At 38.4% G+C, this 18,250-nt stretch overlaps 1 protein-coding gene across 2 annotated transcripts in view; it reads left to right on the top strand.

Annotated features, from left to right (window-relative positions):
• SCFD2 (sec1 family domain containing 2) overlaps window positions 1-18,250 on the top strand; it is a 189,351-nt gene that overhangs the window by 25,130 nt on the left and 145,971 nt on the right. For both annotated transcript variants that reach the window (XM_032685875.1, XM_032685873.1), the window contains exon 3: window positions 7,081-7,208. In XM_032685875.1, the coding sequence (XP_032541766.1) occupies window positions 7,081-7,208 (128 nt within the window). The remainder of the gene's footprint in view (window positions 1-7,080; window positions 7,209-18,250) is intronic.

Here is an 18,250-nt window from a genome sequence, read left to right as displayed (position 1 = left end):
CAAGTGCATGTGCTCGGGATGCACACAAGTCACAGCCACGCTAGAAACTGAACTCCTGGAAATACTGATAGCTGTTTCTGTAGGAAAAATTTTGGGTAAATTGTATTGGAGCCGTTTGGTCACTTTTAGAAAGGTGAAATTAAGAGCAGATACATTCTCTGAGGCCAGCTGTGTCCTGGGAGCATGGCGATGTGGAGGTCAGCTCTTTTCATCCACATGGCATTCCCTGCAGCTTCCATACACAATCCTGTGACCTGGAGCAGCTGCTGTTTAGGGGAGGGTGTTCCACATCTTGGTTCTTTCCGGGGGGGGCTGCTCTGCAAGGAGTGGGGTGCAGCCAGGGACTTGGCTATCCCCACCCCAGTTGTCGTGCTGGCACTTGTCCCCAGGAATCCACAGTATATCCGGTGTAGCCGTCTCAGAAACAACAGGGCAGTTGGAGGAGGCAGGATTCTCTCTCCAGCCTCCATGAGGCCCCTCTCTCCAGCCTCATGGCCAGATCACTGCATCTTATCGCAGGCTTGTGCTTCTATTTGGTTTATCGGTATTCAAATGACATATTGCCAGCAATGGATTTGTCCTTCATGGTTATGGCCTTCTGACCACCTGGTGTTGTTTTTTGAAGTGCTGTGCACTTAGTGTGGACGTTTTATTGCCTTTAGACAAATGTGTTATTGCAAAGGCAATAGTTGGCAGCATGCTTACTTTTTTGGGTTTTTTTTTTTTTTTTTTTTAGCAGTCACTCAGTTTTGGGCAGCTTTGTGGTATTAATGACGCTTTAATTTAATCTTTACTGAATTTTTCCCTTCTCCCTTCCTCTTATAAAAATATACAGGCGCAGCTGAGGCAGCTGAGCTATAAAGCTACATAGACGAAAGGTGAAAGTTTTGCTGATACAGTAACCACAGAATCTGTCACATGTTGAGAGTATCACAATTTTCTTTCTGATTTTTTTTTATCTGTGAAAGTACAAACATGACTTTGTTATGGTGAAATTCTGTCATTTCAGTTGATTAATTTTTGAAGCCCTCTCACAGTTATTTTCTGTCACCTATTCAGAGCCTGTGTCAGCAAATTGCTCTTTGAAATCCTGTGCCCTTTGCCAGGTGTAGAAATAACCACATTTGCTTATTCTTCCTTCCTTAGTATATTGCTTGTATGATGTTCTCCAGCTGGTTATTTGTTTTTTCTGCTGTTGGCTGTGCTTTCACCTGACCCCAAGAGGTTTAAAACCAAAGAAAAACTGTACAATTTTTTTCCCTTTATTAATTTGAACGAGAGGAGATCTGGGAAGGAAACTGTACATAGATACTGATTTCTCAATTTGGCCTTTGAAAAGGTTATGGAAGAGACTCTTGACCTGTTTTTCAGTAAGCCTGGGAACATGGCAAGGGTTACATGTAACTGAAAGAAATGCCAGTGTTTTATAAGGAGAAAACAGGATGACCTGAACTTGTCCTGTTAGGCAAAGAAGTCCAGACAAAAATCCAGTAATAGATAATGTGCATGTCAGTTTTATGTTCCTTGACTGGGAATCAGATCACATCAAAGTAATTTGCAATGGCTTGCCAGAGACTACTGATGTGGCTGATAATTTTGGTGATTATGGTAGGCTGCTTGGACAAGAGTGTTTGACTTGTTCTTATTGGTTAATTATTCATGCTGATTGAGGAAATATATTGGCAAACTAATATTATAAATGCTAAGGGGGCTAGGAATGGACTATTTATGTATCTGAAAATGTAATTGTAAATGGGAACACTTAGTGATTGAATGGACCTATTTTCTAGTATAGGCTTATTGCTTCTTGCCCTTTTGCTCTTGCATTAGAGACCTGGAAGACAATATTTTAATAATTTATAAGTGATAGACAAGACCTGGAGCAGTAAGGGAAGTAAATATCTTTCTATTCAAAGCACTAGTCATTTCAGCCAAGGGTAAAATTGTGGTGTTGTGTATTGGACCTCCAAGGGAGGTGCCCCCAGGTGCACTTCTTTAGTCAAAGACTAAAGTCTTTGACTTTAGTTTTGCGTCTGCTCTGAGAGTTTGTTCTCCATTGACTAGCACTTGATTTCACCTATTTCCAGACTACTGCTTCCAGCTTGGTGATAGCACATCTTGGTGCCACCAACCTCCCCTGTTCTCCCCAAATATGTTCAAAATGAGTAGCTTTGAGACAGCCTACAGACAGTCACAGGTAGGTAGGGGCACTTTCTGTGTCAGATAAACTTGGCAATATTGTCCTTGCAGGACTAGACCAGACCAGATCAAAAGAATAAGTTACAATTATTTTAAAAGGCGCAAGATTAGACATTTGATTATCAACTTGTAAATGTCTAGATGGAGCAAATTAATATAGTGATCTGAGCGGTGTTGAAAAATAACCAACTTTTTCCTGTCTGACTCAATGCATTGTCCCCCACGGAACGTGTTGCTGAAAAGCGTTCCATGGGAATGAGAACGAGCTCCCCTACAGTGAGTGTTGCTGAAGCTAGCACACCATCACCAAAAGAACTGCTTACCAAACTGCACCCTTATTTCTGCTTAGGGCTTTGGCTTTGTAGCCCTGGCATCTTGCTACCAGTGAACAACAGATTTCATTGTTTGGTCTTTCCTTTGTAAATTTGGGAAGCCAGCTAGTTAGCTACTTCATGGTTAAACTGTTCTGTTACTGATTTTTATTTTTCCACCTCTCCTATCTTTAATTAAAGAAAGTGTGCCTCTGGAGACTGCAAATCAGAGCTGCTTTGAAGCACCTGCAGGTATCTTCAGTCAGCATGGAACATCTCAGTCTTTCTGACCTGGTTCTCATCAGCCCCTCTCTCCTGGCACTATTGGCAGTTGATGTCTCATTTTAGGATTCGTATAGATTATGGATCGGATGATTTGGTCCTTTTCCCCCTCTTTGTCTTCACGATTCAGTTTTGAAAACTGCATGCAAATACCAGTAGGGAAGCTGCATCTTTTAGTTGTCTAGATTTCTCTGTCTTTCTTTATATCCTTCTTTATTGTTGTTTTAAAGTATGAATTATATGCAGTTAAGTGTTAATTAGTTTTGTAACAGAGAATGACTCATTAAAAAAAATGTGTGTTTGTGTATGAGGGGAAGGGAGAAATTTGCAATTATCAAATGTCTGTCAAAGACTGCTTTATGTATATAGAATGGTATAGCTCTGTCTGATGGGGCTTTTCACAGACTTCAGCTTTATCTCTGGACATAATGCAGTATTTCTGATTAATAAACTTCCAATTTTCTACCAGGTAACTGCTACACTTGTTTCTATTAAATTCTGTTTTCTGAGATGACTGGTTAATAGGTACAATGACCATAACAACTAAAGGAAGGTACAGGGTGGGTATCAAACCCATGAGCAAAACTCCAGATTTCTTGGTGAAACTGGTTAATCTCACAGGCCCCTGAATTTTAGTGTTCTCTTTGTCAGGCTTGCAGTGCCCTGCAAAACATTTTGTAATAGAAATACGCAGAAGTGGGCACTGTAATATTTGCCTAATTTTGTGACATTTATTTTGAAGGGTGATTTTGAGTTCCTGAGCTGCACTGTAGTATAACTGTAAAGAATTTATTTTTTTCTCAAGCAAAAACTCATCCTTCAGACGATATCTTTAAGCGTTTTATAATGCATAAAGTATTTTAAAAACCCCAAACTATTTAGTTTCAGAAAACTACTTTCAGAGTGCAGCGGTTCACTAGGTAACCTGTAAAATCGATAAATAAGTCTTGAGAAGTCAAGGAATGCAAGAGAAAAGAGAAATTTGAATTGGGGTACTGGATCCCATACAAATCACTGATTACCAGTGTCACCGGATTAGGGCATTTGGACCAAAGCAGAGCAACTCAGATGAGAAAAAGAGGAGGGGAAGGGCACCGTGACAAGGGCTGGAAGGCAGTCACAGACAAATGTCTCACCAAAAGGGGAAGATAAGATAACATATTGTCCAAGTGTTAGAAATCTCTAAAAGGAAAATGTGGTAACTTCTCAGATCAGGCAGGAGGCAATACCACAGCCCTGTACTGCATCCTACTGACTCATTCCCAGCAGTCATTCCTGTCTTCTCACTGATGAAGGTTAAGAATGGGCAGTGTTTCAAAGCAAAAGCCCTTCTCGGAAAGGGTAATAGAGAGGGAACAGGAAAAGTGTTTGCAGCAGAAAACACAGTAGTACTTTTGTGGCTCTTTTTCCCTATTAAAAAAAAAAAAAAAAAAGGCTGAGTTTAGGAACTGTTGCTTTCTCTGGGTTGACCTAGTCAGTTGACTGTGTTAGCTATTGATATATATTGATCTCATCCTGTTTATCTATTGTTTTATATATGATACCTAAACTACTAGGTATTCTGCAAAGCAGTGGGAAGAAAAATGTCTACAGAAACTCAATAGATTACACAGAGATGCAGGCATGCAGGAGTGTGGTTGACTCCCATCTGCTTTTAGGCTGTACCACAGTTGTTTTGCTTTCTGCTATTTTTGGTGTATTAAAGGAGTCCTCAGGGATCCCTCAAACTTTAGTCCTTGGGATTAAAGAAAACCTACTGTGGCTAAAAGAGGAAGAAAGAAATTACAAAGCAAAAAGCAAGTCAACACCCCTCCCTTTTTTTTTTTCTTAAAGCATTAGTATGACTTATTCATATATTTTTAGGTTTTTGTTTAGTTTAAAATATTTAGTCTCTTATTTTGGAGGGGTATTATAATTTAAAATATTAACAAGTAGAAGTACCAGCTGAAACAGGGACTTGTAATGATTATACAAATATAGTGCATGATGCTTTCAAAGACCTTACTGTCTAAAGTGACAGGACTAATCAACACATGGTGTGGAAAGGGAGAGCAGAAAGCAAGGATAACAGCTGGAAAAATGGTGTAACCTTATGTAAATTCTTACTTTTACTGAGGTTTATAGATGTTTTGGGGATGAATTTTCCACACTTTATTGTTTGCTAAATATCTTTATGACGTACAGGAGTAAGAAAGAGGAGACTACAAAAACGTGCAAAATTTCGGAGGCTTTTATTTTAGCTTCCTTATGTTGCCTGTTTTCCTTTGTTTGAAAGGCTTAGCTCCTGTCATCTATGTTTATGTGAGACTCTGCTTACATTTTTGTTCATGAAGAAAATTGTGAAAATAAGAACAGATTAAAAATCTTGAAAAGAAGCTTGAGGTTTTTTCCAAGTAGGGAAAAAAGTTTTTTTAACACTAGCTTCCTGCTCATTTAGGCCCAATTCCTGATCTCTCTCGATTTGGTATTGCAACTGCATGTTCAGGAATGGATTAGTTAACAGGCAAGGCAGTGGCCTTGTAAAATTCACATGTGAGGCACAGTTGTAAATGACAGTGAGACATACCCTGTGAACAGGATCAATAGGCTGCATTTAAAAGTGATGCCGGGTGGGGAGACCTGCATCGTAATTGAGTAGATAGTGTATAAATATAGCATACCTGAGGATCATAGAATCATAGAGTCATTAAGATTGGAAAAGACCTCCAAGATCATCAAGTCCAACCTCTGACTGAGTACACCTATGCCCACTAAACCATATCACAAAGTGCCACATCTGATTGGTTTTTGAATTCTTCCAGGTACAGTGACTCCACCATTTCCCTAGGGAGCCTGTTCCAATGCTTGACAACCCTTTCCATAAAGAAATTTTTCGTATTGTGTTGAAGCATCTAGTTGCTTTGGAAATATGTTCCTTATTTCTTGCACTATTTTATGTTAAATATCAGTGTGCATTTTCTTGTGAGGAATCCCTTTGGAGCCGCTGCCCATGAACAGTTGCAGCATCAGTGCTCAGATCACACTTGGCGATGGAGTAGAGGGATTTGCTGCAGATGTCCCTGCTCCTTTTGGGAGGTGCTGCCTCCTGCCCCTGTTACTGGAAATTTAATTTTTAAATTTCATTTAATATTTAATTTTAATATTTTTTTTTCTTAAAGCATGACAGTAGGGTGAAATTTACTCTTCCTAGTCATTTACAATTAGTTCAGAAGAAGAGTAACTCAATGCTCTTCCCATGGTCCTTCCACCCACTCAGGCTTTGACAGAGGATGTGGGTTTCTAGGATGTCTGGAGTGGGGTTGGCAGTCCTCTTACCTGATTTGGGAGACAGCTCAGATTTGCTAAATACAGCCCTGATGTTGCAACAGAGCATAAGCACAGCTGCTCTGTAATGGCTATCAAATGAATTATTGGGGTGTCTTATTTTCCATGAAACAAAGCTTGTTTTGGCATTTTTATAAGCCTGTTGTAAATTACATCAAAACATATTTAGGAGTTAAGGGTCTCCTGAAGAAAAAACAGAGGGAAGCTTTTTCTTTAAAATAGAAAATAAATTAAAAAAAAAATTCTACATGGTTAATCTCAATGTGTGGCTTTAGCCCCAAGCAAGGGTTTTTCCTCCCTTCTCTCCCCTGCCACTGAGAAAACACTGAATTCATTCACACCAGCAACAAATGCAGTTTCCTGGAGGAGAGAGAAAACTGACAGGAAACTGAGTGCAAATGAGCTACATAAAAGCCTAATTTAAGTTTAGCAACAGCAACGATAAAAAGGAATCTCTAAGAACAGCAATCATAAGGACGGTTACATTCTGCTATGCATTATCCTTTTCATGTATGGAGAATCCGTGAATCCAGAGTGTTGGAAGTTCATCAGTTCATACCAACAGCCTTCAGAATTGGAAGTACTGGCTTTGGGATTTAAACTCCCATGATGAAGCTAGAGCCTATCCTTTCCACAGCTTTTTGGTAGCTGAAGTAGTTTGGACTGTTTCTGCTATTCCCGTGGTTAAACAGTAGTGGTTACTTTGAGGATTACATGCTTAATTATCATATGTGAATTCTAATGCTTTGTAGTTGGCAGCAAAAAAATCTAGTTTCTTTTTTCTAAAACTGTAGCAACTGTTCTGGTAAGAATAATCAAGCTTTTATATCACTTTATTTTTGCTTGTATCCTTCCCACCTCAGAGATTACTAAGTAGAAGCACTCATCTCAAAATATAAATGTTGTCTTAAGCCTACTCCATTATTCAAGCAATGTTTAGTGTAACCTTGTCATATTCTTATAGTGATCCAGCTGCCAAAGCTCTCTGGGAGTCCTTCATGAACCTCAAACAAAAGGAAGCTGTGATGGAGGCCAGGAGACACCTTGTGGAGGCTGCAAGCAGAGAAAATTTACCTATTAAGATGAGCATGGGTGAGTAATGTGACATAGCCTTCCTGACATAACCCTCTTGGAAAAAACTCACCCATCCTTGGTTCACCCCCATCCTTGTCAACAGATTTCAGGTGAACATTGTGGCTACCATAGGATCTTTCTGGTATATAAGTGAGGCACAATTTTATTTTGTTTTAAATACAACAACCTTAAAAAGATAAGAGCCATGAAGAAGCAGTGGGTTTCTAGAAGGAGGGTTTTAAAGGCATATGCAAATGGTTAGCAGTGCTACTTGTCTGTATTTTGCAAAGCATGAGAATTTAGATTTTCTTAAAAAGCCAGCAGGATTTGTGTCTTGAAAGCAGGCATTGTAAATAGCAATTGATAGAAGTTGTGCAGATCTTACATATGATTACTTTATATAGGTAGTAGTTGCATTACATAGGTAGTGAGTTTTACGTGAAGTAAGGCTGCCTGGCTCAAGAAAGTTTAAGCTGAAAAACACGTCTAGACACTCTTTAAACCTGAATTCTTCAAAATGTTAGAGATACAGATTAAAACATAATGACTTTCAATAGCGCTTTTAGAACCTCATTCTCGTTATATACCATACTCAGTGATATGCAGGAATTGATATAATGTTAGTTTTATAAAAACTGGTATTGCTCTATACAGCAGTATTTTTCTGTATTGTATGTACTCTTGGGACTATTTTATGCTGAACTTTTCATCAAGAGAGAAAGGTCCTCATGGAGTAAGAGCAATAGACTTTTATCTGTGACTCCAGGGTAAACTGCCAAGATATTCTAGAAGAATTAGATGTACAGCCAACTCATGAACTCTTAATAACTATAACATGTAATATATTGTATGGTCTTTACAAATACCTGGTAGATTATTAATCAGAAATTCTAAATTTATGTAACATTAATGCTGTAAGCTGTTTTAAAGAAATGGAAAAGGAGCAACTGTGAGAGGGCTATTACGAATTTGTCTGAAGGAGGCAAGGGACAGTAAAGAATAAAATCCTGTTTAAGCTTTCAATGCACATATCAGTATTCACCATAATAAAGTTAAGAAGCCCCCATGTTGTTGTATGACATGCACCATTAAAAAAATTATTATTAACGTTGAAACTCATCTTTGTTATAAAAGTAATTACTTCTTGTCTTTGAGAGGCAACAATCCATCTATGACCTTTGCTCCTTTGTGTGAATGATTAGATTAGCCTTTCTTCTGTATCTCCTTCCTGTGGTATTCAGTGAAGGCTGCAATAACCTGGTTCTTAATCATAGTAGGTGACACTTACAGATGGCAGTCTAAATGTCTTATGTATGCGGGCCCAATGTAGTACCGTACAGAAACATTTGGGAGTTGATGGTGAAACAAATTTCTGATTTTTTTGTCTTGTTTTTTTTGAAATGTAGCATAAACTAATGTTTATGGAATTTTGTTCTTCTGTAAATTGTATATTTATCTTGCACTAGTATCATAATCAGTTGTTAACTTTGTAGTTGAACTTCAAAGGGTGAAATAAAATTCGAGGCAGTCTTGTAAATGATAAACAGGGATAAAATGAGAAAGAAAGAAAGAAAGGAAGGCACTACGGTCACCAAAATAAAAAATTCTTATTGAGCATAAATGCAGAAAACCCAAAACTCATGCCCAGATGTCACACTGTGCGATGACATGTATTTATTAATGACTTTTTAAAACAGATCTGCATTTTTACAGCATTCATTTCTTGTTCATCGTGCTACAGAACATGTTAGTTCTCTGTCAGGAAGCTGAAAATTGTGTTGTTTATCAATTGCTGCATTTGCTGAGAAAGAAAAAATTCTAGTGGTCTGTTCTGGTCCTGATTGCTGTGTTTTCTTGAAAGGTTCCTTCCACTGCAGCTGTGATATGAGGCAACATTGGCTGGAGAGAAGGGAAATGCTTTCACTCTGCTCTGTGCTTAGACTTGAGTTTTTATGATTTTACCTCAGGTTCTGCATGTACTGGAAGATCTCAGTGGATTGCACATTGGTTTTCCCAACACTTAGGATATTTTCTGAGTTTTTTATGGCTCTAATATTAAATGTCAGAGAGTTTTTCTAGCATGAAAGTTTCCTCTTACTCTCTTTACTAAGACCGGCTGTGTCTGATGGTTAGAGTATTTTCCTTACTACTACTTTCTTGCCTTTTTTCCCCCTTGGAAATAAGGAGTGAATTACATTTGAAAGCAAAGCTTTGAATTACATTTGGTGTAGCCAAGCCCTCCTGCAGTGGCCACCTGCCTGAAAAACCACATCACGTGTGACACTGGCAGCATGGGAGCCCTGTGAAGCAATTGGAAACTCAATCCCATCCTGTTTCCATATTTTGAGTATAAAGAAAATAAATTCAGTTGTTTTCTGGGCTTTGAAAGGCTGCTCATTGCTCTGAGATGTGCATGTGATTGCCCATGTTTCCCTGCAAGCAATGTGCCTGATGCCCAGCTTTCCTCTTTCTCTGCCTGGCTGCGTGTGGCAGGAGCTCTGACAATTGTGGGAGGACATGCAGCTCAAGTTTTTGCTTTCTGGTATCTTCTGAATGTGTCTGCCTCCTCCTGAGAGGGAAGGACAGTAGGAAAACTGTAGAAGGCGACTCATGTCTTCTCTCCAACACCTCTAAATGTCTGCAGGCCACTGGGAACTCCATCTGCTTCCATTGAAATCACCAGGAGTGGAGAGAGGAGAGGAGTTCTGAGGAAGGAGAAGAAAGAGAAAAAAAGGAAACAATTTTGATCACATTTTTTGAGCTAGGTAGATTGGAGCATTCCTTTCAGATGTTCTTGATATTGTGAGAAATAAATAGGATGGTTTTGTTACAAGCAGGGATTTCCATGGTTACCTCATGTTGAGATACCTAGAGGTCATTTGAGAAGATTGAAGAGCCATTTTGTGGTCAGGAGTTGGTGGGTTGCAAGTTGTTCTGGTCACTGTTACTGACTGCTGCTTACTGCCTTGTTTGCTGTTCTTATTGTTCTGGTTGTTCTGGTCACTGTTACTACTGCTGACTTACTGTTTTGCTTACTGGTCTAGTAGAGAAGGTGAATCGGAAAGTATGTAAGGCAGTGACACCAATTTGGGCTCACTGCCAGGGGACCATGTGGCCAGGGGCAGGGAAACAACCTGATAGGTGGATGGGAACAACCAGTGAACTGTACCAAAAGGCAAAGAGTGCCTTTTGAGGAAGAGGGGAGCAGGGCCTGGCATGGGAGGTGCGAGGGAGTGGTTATGTAAATCAAGAGACCTTAAAAAGGCTTGTCTGCTCCCAGTCAGGTGTGCTCAAACCAGGTCACGAGTTCGGTGCACCCAGCACTGTTGATAAAGTTCTTTGTTTCACTTTATTTGGCCGTCTCTGAAATTTTAATTAGAGATATTTCTCACAATATGCATATCCATTTTATTAGTTGTATTAAGGAAAGTGGTAGTGGGGATGTCTGAAAGTTCTGTTGATTGTTGTGGAAGGAGTCTATGGAAAGAAGGTGGTTAAAGCTGTAAGTTTTGGTGGATGGATTCTTGAAGCAAGCACAGTTTCAAATTTAAGACCATCTCCTTGACATTTGTAAATACAGCAGGATTCTGACCTTTTTCTGTAGCTCTGTCATACTCAGGTTTTCAGGTGGACCATTAAGTGGTCTTATACGATCTTCAAGGAAGATTTGCTTTTTTTTTTGTTTCTTTTTTTCCTTCCATGTATATCTGAGAAAAGAGCATATTTTATCTGTCACTCACTTTGTGAGTGAAAGAACTATGTTGTTGTTACAAACTTCATCAAGTGATGGAGGGTAGTAAGCTGTTCAGAGCTGTTTATTGCAAGCATTTTAAAATGCTGTTTCTTCTTGAAAGAAGAATTGCAAGTCTTAGGAAACTGCATCACAGAGGGAGATAAAATGCCAGGTGTTGGTCCATAAAACCAGCTAGAACATAAAACTGTGGAACTGCTTTCCCCTTTATTTGCAGAACAAAACCTGAGCTGCATAGCTATGGAGCATATATGATTTTCTGATGTCAGCCCTGGAGAAGGCAGGCATGAGCATTGTGCAGAATTCCAGCCAGCACAAAAGCTTTACATGTGCTACATCCGGTTTACATACTGCTTAATTAGTTTAATCCACAAATACATAATATGAGTATAATGGTTTTTAAGATGTAATTTCCTTGGAGTTGAGTAATGCTGTCAGTATTGACTTTTGGGCAGTGTTTGTTTGATATTGCTTACTGTGGGCATGTGGACACTGAACTCCTTTACAGGATGAAACTATGTTACCAATAGTAGTTACATCTAAGTTTTGCCTTAACTCTTTCAGCTAGCTACATTTCTCAAAACAGTATGTGTTTGCATGTAAACAGGTGTAGCTGTCCTTTTCTAGATGCAAATTAAATAAAGAGGCACCAAAATATTCCATGTCAATGTATATATACACACAAACACTGTAAAAAAAACCCCTAAAGCCAACAAACAAGGCTTTTTAAGAACTACATTTTGCCTCTGAGGTAGTTGCATTTGTGATTTGGATACCCAGGTGAATGCTGATAAATACTTGATAAAATCTGTTCAGATACCCATTGTGTAGGTGTAAATTTGTAGGTGTAAATTATTTTGGCATAATAAAAATCCTGGTATTTAAAACAATGTATTTTATTTAAAGAATTAAATATTTTTTTGAAAAGCTATTTGGACAACAGTTTAGGGGATTGTCTTAATAGCTTTCTGGTGAGATTTATAGCATTGTGCTAAATTCACGTGAGATTGCAGATGCTGGGTAAGGATTACTTCTGCCCACCTCTTAGTAAGTCACTGTAAGGAGGCTGCTTTGAGGCAGTGGAGAGGTTGCTGCTTTTTACATTCCTCTGCTTCCGTTCTTCACAGGACTGATGCATATCTTAATCATCCTCTGAGCATGGCAGCCTGTGAATCTCTCCTTTAAAACTTTGCTATTAGCATAGTACTTGGCAACGGTAGAAACTTTGCTACTATTGTTCTTTTGTGGCTTTAGCAACACCCTTGCTCTTCTCTTTGAAAAGAGCACAGTAAACCTCGATCAAGTCTGAATTCCTTTATTGTGTCTTTTTACTGGCATGGAGACTGATGAAAGTCAAAACACTGGTATAGTAACAGGAATGAAGTGCAGTGTGCTGTTACACAAACCCTTGTTAGCAAAAGAAAAGCCGTTTGGTTTCTTTCCATTTGAACTGTACAAATACAGTTTTAAAAACCAATCTGACTATAAATTTAGCAAAGCCTCAGTCTTTGTGAGGTAAAAAAGAGTACTGTGACTTTTTCAGACAGCTTGGTTTGTAGGGATTGAATTGAACTCTAAAATTGGTTTGGGTAGAAATGGGAAGATGCTGACATTTTAGTCTAGAGATACGAAATAACATTTCAAGTTAGAACAGTATGTTAAAGTGGACTATCTAGATCCATACTTTATCTAAAAACATAAAGAATATAAAATGTGTAATTTTGGGGTTTTTTTAATGAAAAGTTGCATTAGACTGTAATGATGTTTAGCATGCTATTTGTTCTTTACAAAACCAGTTTAAAAATATTCAAGATTCAATATCATCAATACCTGGAATAAGCTTTTGGGATAAAAGCTACCTGCTTAGAAAATGAGCTAATGAAGTAGATAAGTACATATATATCTTTCTAGATAAAACAAGTCTGATCTCAGGTATCTAAAATTCACCCTGGCCAACCATTAGGACAACTCTGTGAGAGAGACAAGTAGTAAGACAGTATCAGTCTGAGTTTGAGGTTCTTACAAGGGAAGAGAAGGCAGATAATCATTGCAGAGCTCGACGTGGTCTGCGGGGTGTTTGAATCCATTCTGCAGCATGTCTCTGGGTAAGTGATGGGTACCTGAATAACGGCTGGGTTTGGGAGACACTATAACCCCCCACTTTGAAGAGAGGACACCATTTTGTAGACTGGTTCTTGGGATGTTTGTTACATGTCTGTGATGCCTGTTTACCTGGTCTCCAAATTCTTCGGGAGACCAAACTGCAGAATCAGTGAGGCAGTTTCCCTCCAGGTATCCTCATGAAGCAAGTGGCAACTCAACTGAAACAGGTCTGGCTGAGGAGTCCCAAATTCTTGACAGTAGGTCTCACAGTGCTGCTCCAAGGGCTCCCTCATCTTCTCAGGGCACTTTTCCAAGGAGAGAGGATGCTGATTTTCTCTGACCTGAACTCCTTCCATTGTGCAGCCTGGATCCTGAGCAGGCGGTTCTTGAGTTAAATTAGTCTGCTCTTTGTCTCATGAAATGTAACAGAAGTCCTGCAGTGTAGGACTTTCTAGCCAAGTGGACTTGTTTTTTCCTGCCTATTGCAATACTAAGTTCCTGATTTCTCCCTGTAGTGCAGCTAAAAACGTAGTCTTGACCTGAAGCAAATGTTCTCAACCTTACTGATGGTCAATATAGCAGATGTTTTGTTGCATCACTCACCCCTGGAGGCTGGAAGGCTTTTTGCTTCTCAGTGTGCTAAATGTTTTTGAAGACTCTGAAGTATTTCTGTAAGTTTTGGATACGTTCCTATTTGGGGAGCTTCTGTATAGGTCTTTGCATTTCTGGGGGAATGGTCTTTGAGTGTAATGGGGTTAAGCTTTCCCTGATAACTGTTAATGAAGATGATCTCTCTGAATAGTAATTACCACATTGAGAGCTGTAGAAAGAAATTGATATTATGGTTGTTTCACCTTGCAGCGTTACATCAGGCTGAAGCTCAGGGGTTTGACCCTGTTGAGGGTTCACCTAACTAAATAAATCCCATCTTCAGATAGTCATTTGGGTTTGCCAGTCTAGGACAGAAATGTTGCTTCAAGCTCCAGATGTTTAAAGAGTGTGAAGCCTTCTGCTGTTTTTCTTAAGCAACTAAGCTTTTCAGATAATCTCTGTAACTCATTAGATATAACAGAAAAAATGAAGGACACTGGTATTTCCACCAATAAATTTATCTGTTTTTCAGGAGACATGATAAAATAGCTGAGATGGAGAGAGACTCAGGAGCAGAAGCTTGGTTTTCATCAGTAAGTGACACTGCATTTGTATGTAGTGTTGTTTAGAAACATCACCAGCCGAGGACCCATCTTTGCACTAATCACTATATTTCTTTCAAGTTGAATGGTGGGCCAGTTCATTTTTTTTCGCTCTCATCTACCAATATTCAGAGTAGCATCTTTGAGAGCACAAAACAATTACTCAAAAGAAAAAACAAACATACCTTAGAATAGCTGGAACTATGTGAGGTGTAATGCCCATATGCATATTTTGCAATTTATCCGTCCCTTCTTTTTCCATTTAGCACATGGAGATTCCTATAGTTGAAAGAAATGCGATTTATGAGGAGTAAGTACTTAGGCTCTTGGTGTGAATCCTGTGCAGGTTTAAGAGTGAATGTAGTGCTTACTGGGCTTGGAAACAGCTATTGATTTGGAGGCAACAGCGTGACAGAAGCTTGGTGGTAAAGAGAAGATAAGACAGTGGCAGAAGGCTCATTTTAAGAGCACAGACATGCATCCTTTCTTATCAAGGATCCCAGAGACAAGAATTATGTAAATATGAAGCTGATTGAAAAGGTTTGGCAGAAAGTTTGCCCTTTTTGATGATTGCTTCCATCATAGCACAGAATGAGTGGTATCAGCAAATAGGGATGAACTGTAGAATAACCCCATGCTCAAATCAAGGACAACCTTAAAACAACTAGACATGTTGGACCTTGTTCAGCTGGATTTTGAATATGTCCAAAGATGGCAATTCCACAACCTGTCTGGGTACCCTGCACTGGTCTTACCACCCTTGTGAAGAAAATGTTCTCCTTTACTCACGGTTTGATTTTTCACTTGCTGCAGTGTGTGACCATTGCTTCTTATCCTCTCCCTGTGCATCTCCCAGGCATCTGATTCAGTCTTCCCTGTAATCACTCATTACATCCGTGAAGGCAGGAAGTAACACACCTTACCACTTTTGTATCTTGAGATTAAGCAAATCCATCTTCTTTAGCCTTTACTTGTGCATCCTTTTCTCTAGCCTCCTAGACCATTGTAGTGACCCTTCTCTGGACCTGCTTGAGTGTGTCCTGTACTTTGGAAACCAAAACTTCATACTCCAGATGTTGTCTCACAAGTACTAAACAGAGGCTTATAATCACTTCCCTCTGTCTGCCAGCTGCGTTTGTGCTGATGCTGCCTAGTACGTTTCACTTCCATTGGTGCAAGGGCGTATTACTGATTCATGTTCAACTGGGCAGACACATTTAATCCTGAAGTTCGAAGAACTTAGGTCACAGATCCACCATTAGACTATTGCAACGATATAATCACAGAAAAGGTTGAAATAAGGGCTGGAAGAAGAAGATTTTGATTGCTGCAAAACAGTGTGTGGAGTGTGGCAAAAGGCTTCTAGTGTCTACAGTCACACATGAGATGTGTTCTTAGTGAATGAGGTTGTTTCTACAATTGAAAAGAGAACTGGAAACTGCTGTGTCCCAAATGTTGAAATATTGTGCTAGCAAGCAATAAATTTTAATCGTCCTTGTTAGACTTTTGCTCAAACACTGGAAATACGTAAGAACGAGAGGACTCCTTGTGTGCAGTCACTTAAGTTTGCTGCTTTTAACTGCGTTTGTTTTATTTGAGCAAAAGCTTGAGGATGGAAAAAGAGGTACTGTGCCAGCTCCAAACACAGATGGTGACACTTTAATACCAATGAATTTAAGAGTGAAGGAACTCATAACCAGTGAAGCAATATAGTGTATTTCATAAAGAAGAAAAGTCTAAAACCAAAAAGGCAGCTGTAGGTAGCTTGTTCTTATCGAGCTCTATCAGTCTTGTAGCTGCTCAGCTGATTCAGTCAATTCTTTCTGCTTTTGTTTTTTCTTCTTTTAACAACTTAGCAGATTCTTTCATTTGTCTCTTGCCTTTCCTTGTTCCCCTCCCTCTTTTGCCTACTGAATTGTCTTTCAGTAAGTTATATTCCTTTATGACTTGAAGAAAACACCACTTCACTACTTCACATCTACCTGTTATTTGTGCACTGGTTTGTATTATCTTTAATGACAGAGTACCAATTTGAACCTCAAAGTGCAATTTTTTTTCTGGGAAACGTACACAATAAAATCCATGTTATTGAAGTGAGAAGAGAGGAAAAAATTATGGTAGAACATCCTATCTGAAAAAAAGTACCTTGGAATCCAGTGTAGAGATAAAAAGAATGGTATGGAATGTACAACTCCACTGGGTTGTCCTACTGCAACAACAGCTATAGCTTTTGGGAATGCGTTTGGAAGGAGTCCTGGGAGTTAAGTCCTGCCTTCTGTTTAAAGGAAACTTGCCTAATTTAGAGAAGGAGATGGAGATAGGTAATGTGAAGTGCACTCATAACAAAATTAAATAAATTTAAAGCAGAGCAGGTTACTAGATGTTTTAATCCAAAACTGCAATTACTTAGGATAGTGTTGAAGAAGAAAAATAGAATTTTCATAGAGCATTCTGTAGTCCCTATATTGCAAGGAGCTTATTTGGAGGCAAAATTTCTCCCTCAATATTTTAGGAAGGTATTCCCCACCGGTGACTGTAAATGGCTTTTTGCTGTTCTTATTTAGCAAATCAAGTGTTGTTCAAATTTGTTTTGAGTGTTGTGAGTTGGTTTGGGTTAGGGCTTTTTGTTTGTTTATTTTTTAACTACTGAATTATGCATTATGTGGATTACCTTAAAAAAGAAGTATTATATTGGGACTACTCACTCTTTATTTAAGTTTAAAGAAAAACTTCAGCTGGTTCTAAAGTACCAACTACCATGATTTACCCTAAGATCTTATTGAATTTTTTTTTTACTTTATTTTTAATTCTGTGACTTCATATTCTTGCAAAAATAACAGCTCCAAGGTTAAGTTAGCTTAAAAAGTCTCAGTAAAGGTATTTTTGTCTCAACTGTCTCTTGTTCTGTGAATAATGTACTGCATGCTAAGTAATCTCTTGTGGTGTAAGATGGGTAATGGTTCACGCCCTAATAAAATTGTAAAGCATGTCATATTTGTGTCTCATACCTTATTTACTTTGCACTTCACTGCTATAAAACAGTTAGCAGATGGAAGTGAAACACAGAACCCTGTGCAGTGATGGGAAACAGAGAAATAATCTGGTGGTATGTTTTCTATGATTAAATTGTAGTTGGCACATGGATGCAGGACTATTTGGCTAACTTAACTGTTCCTTTTAAGAAGAGAGTGAGGTGACAATAGTCTTTTATGGGTCCGGATTTTTTTTGATAAAGTTTTGATTTTTTTGTTATTTTTATATCAACTTTTTTTCTGGACAGTAAACCTAAACACTTAAATATGAACTTGGGGCCACATCCCCTTCCCTGTCTGGTTGTGATTAGAGCTGAAGATAATTCTTAAAAATTTAAAAATAAACACAAATGTATTGCTCTTGCAGGAATTCTGCAAATATATAATTTCATTATTTGTATTATTTGCTAATGTAATACTACAAAGCTTATATTAACTTCAGTATGAAGTCTATTTGTCTTAATAAAACTATAGTAAAAAACCTATGTTAGTGTGGTCTTTCTCTGGGCAATTTAGATGATGTTCACAATAATTGGGAATAAACATTAATGTGCAGATAAACATTTGTGAAATTTTGAAACAAAGGTTTAATGCAAACTATATTGTTATAAATGTTTTTATACTGTTTAAATTAAGAGAAAATTACTTTGAGTTAAAGCTTAAAAATTCAAATAGCATTTATTTGCACATATGTTGGTAACTAGTGCTGTTTTGAGAGATTTCACGAGTAGCATTACTTCATTTTCTGGAATCTGTAGTGATAGTGAATCGGTGTTTCTAATGTCTTTAAACAAACAGCTTTTATACCAAACAAACCAAATCGACCAGGAAAGGTTGAAATGAGTCAGTGTTCTGATAAAGCTAGATCAGAAGTCCTCCTCTATAGAAGTAAGCTGATTAAAAAAAAAGAAAAAAATTTGCATACACACGTATTTGTAAAATAAGGTATTCAGGATACTATTCATCAGTTACTGAATGCTG

This window comes from Chiroxiphia lanceolata, chromosome 4 (assembly GCF_009829145.1).
Source record: "Chiroxiphia lanceolata isolate bChiLan1 chromosome 4, bChiLan1.pri, whole genome shotgun sequence".
Lineage (NCBI taxonomy): Eukaryota > Metazoa > Chordata > Aves > Passeriformes > Pipridae > Chiroxiphia > Chiroxiphia lanceolata.
Note: the sequence above shows the minus strand (reverse complement) of the source record. Positions and strands in the feature narration are given on the sequence as shown.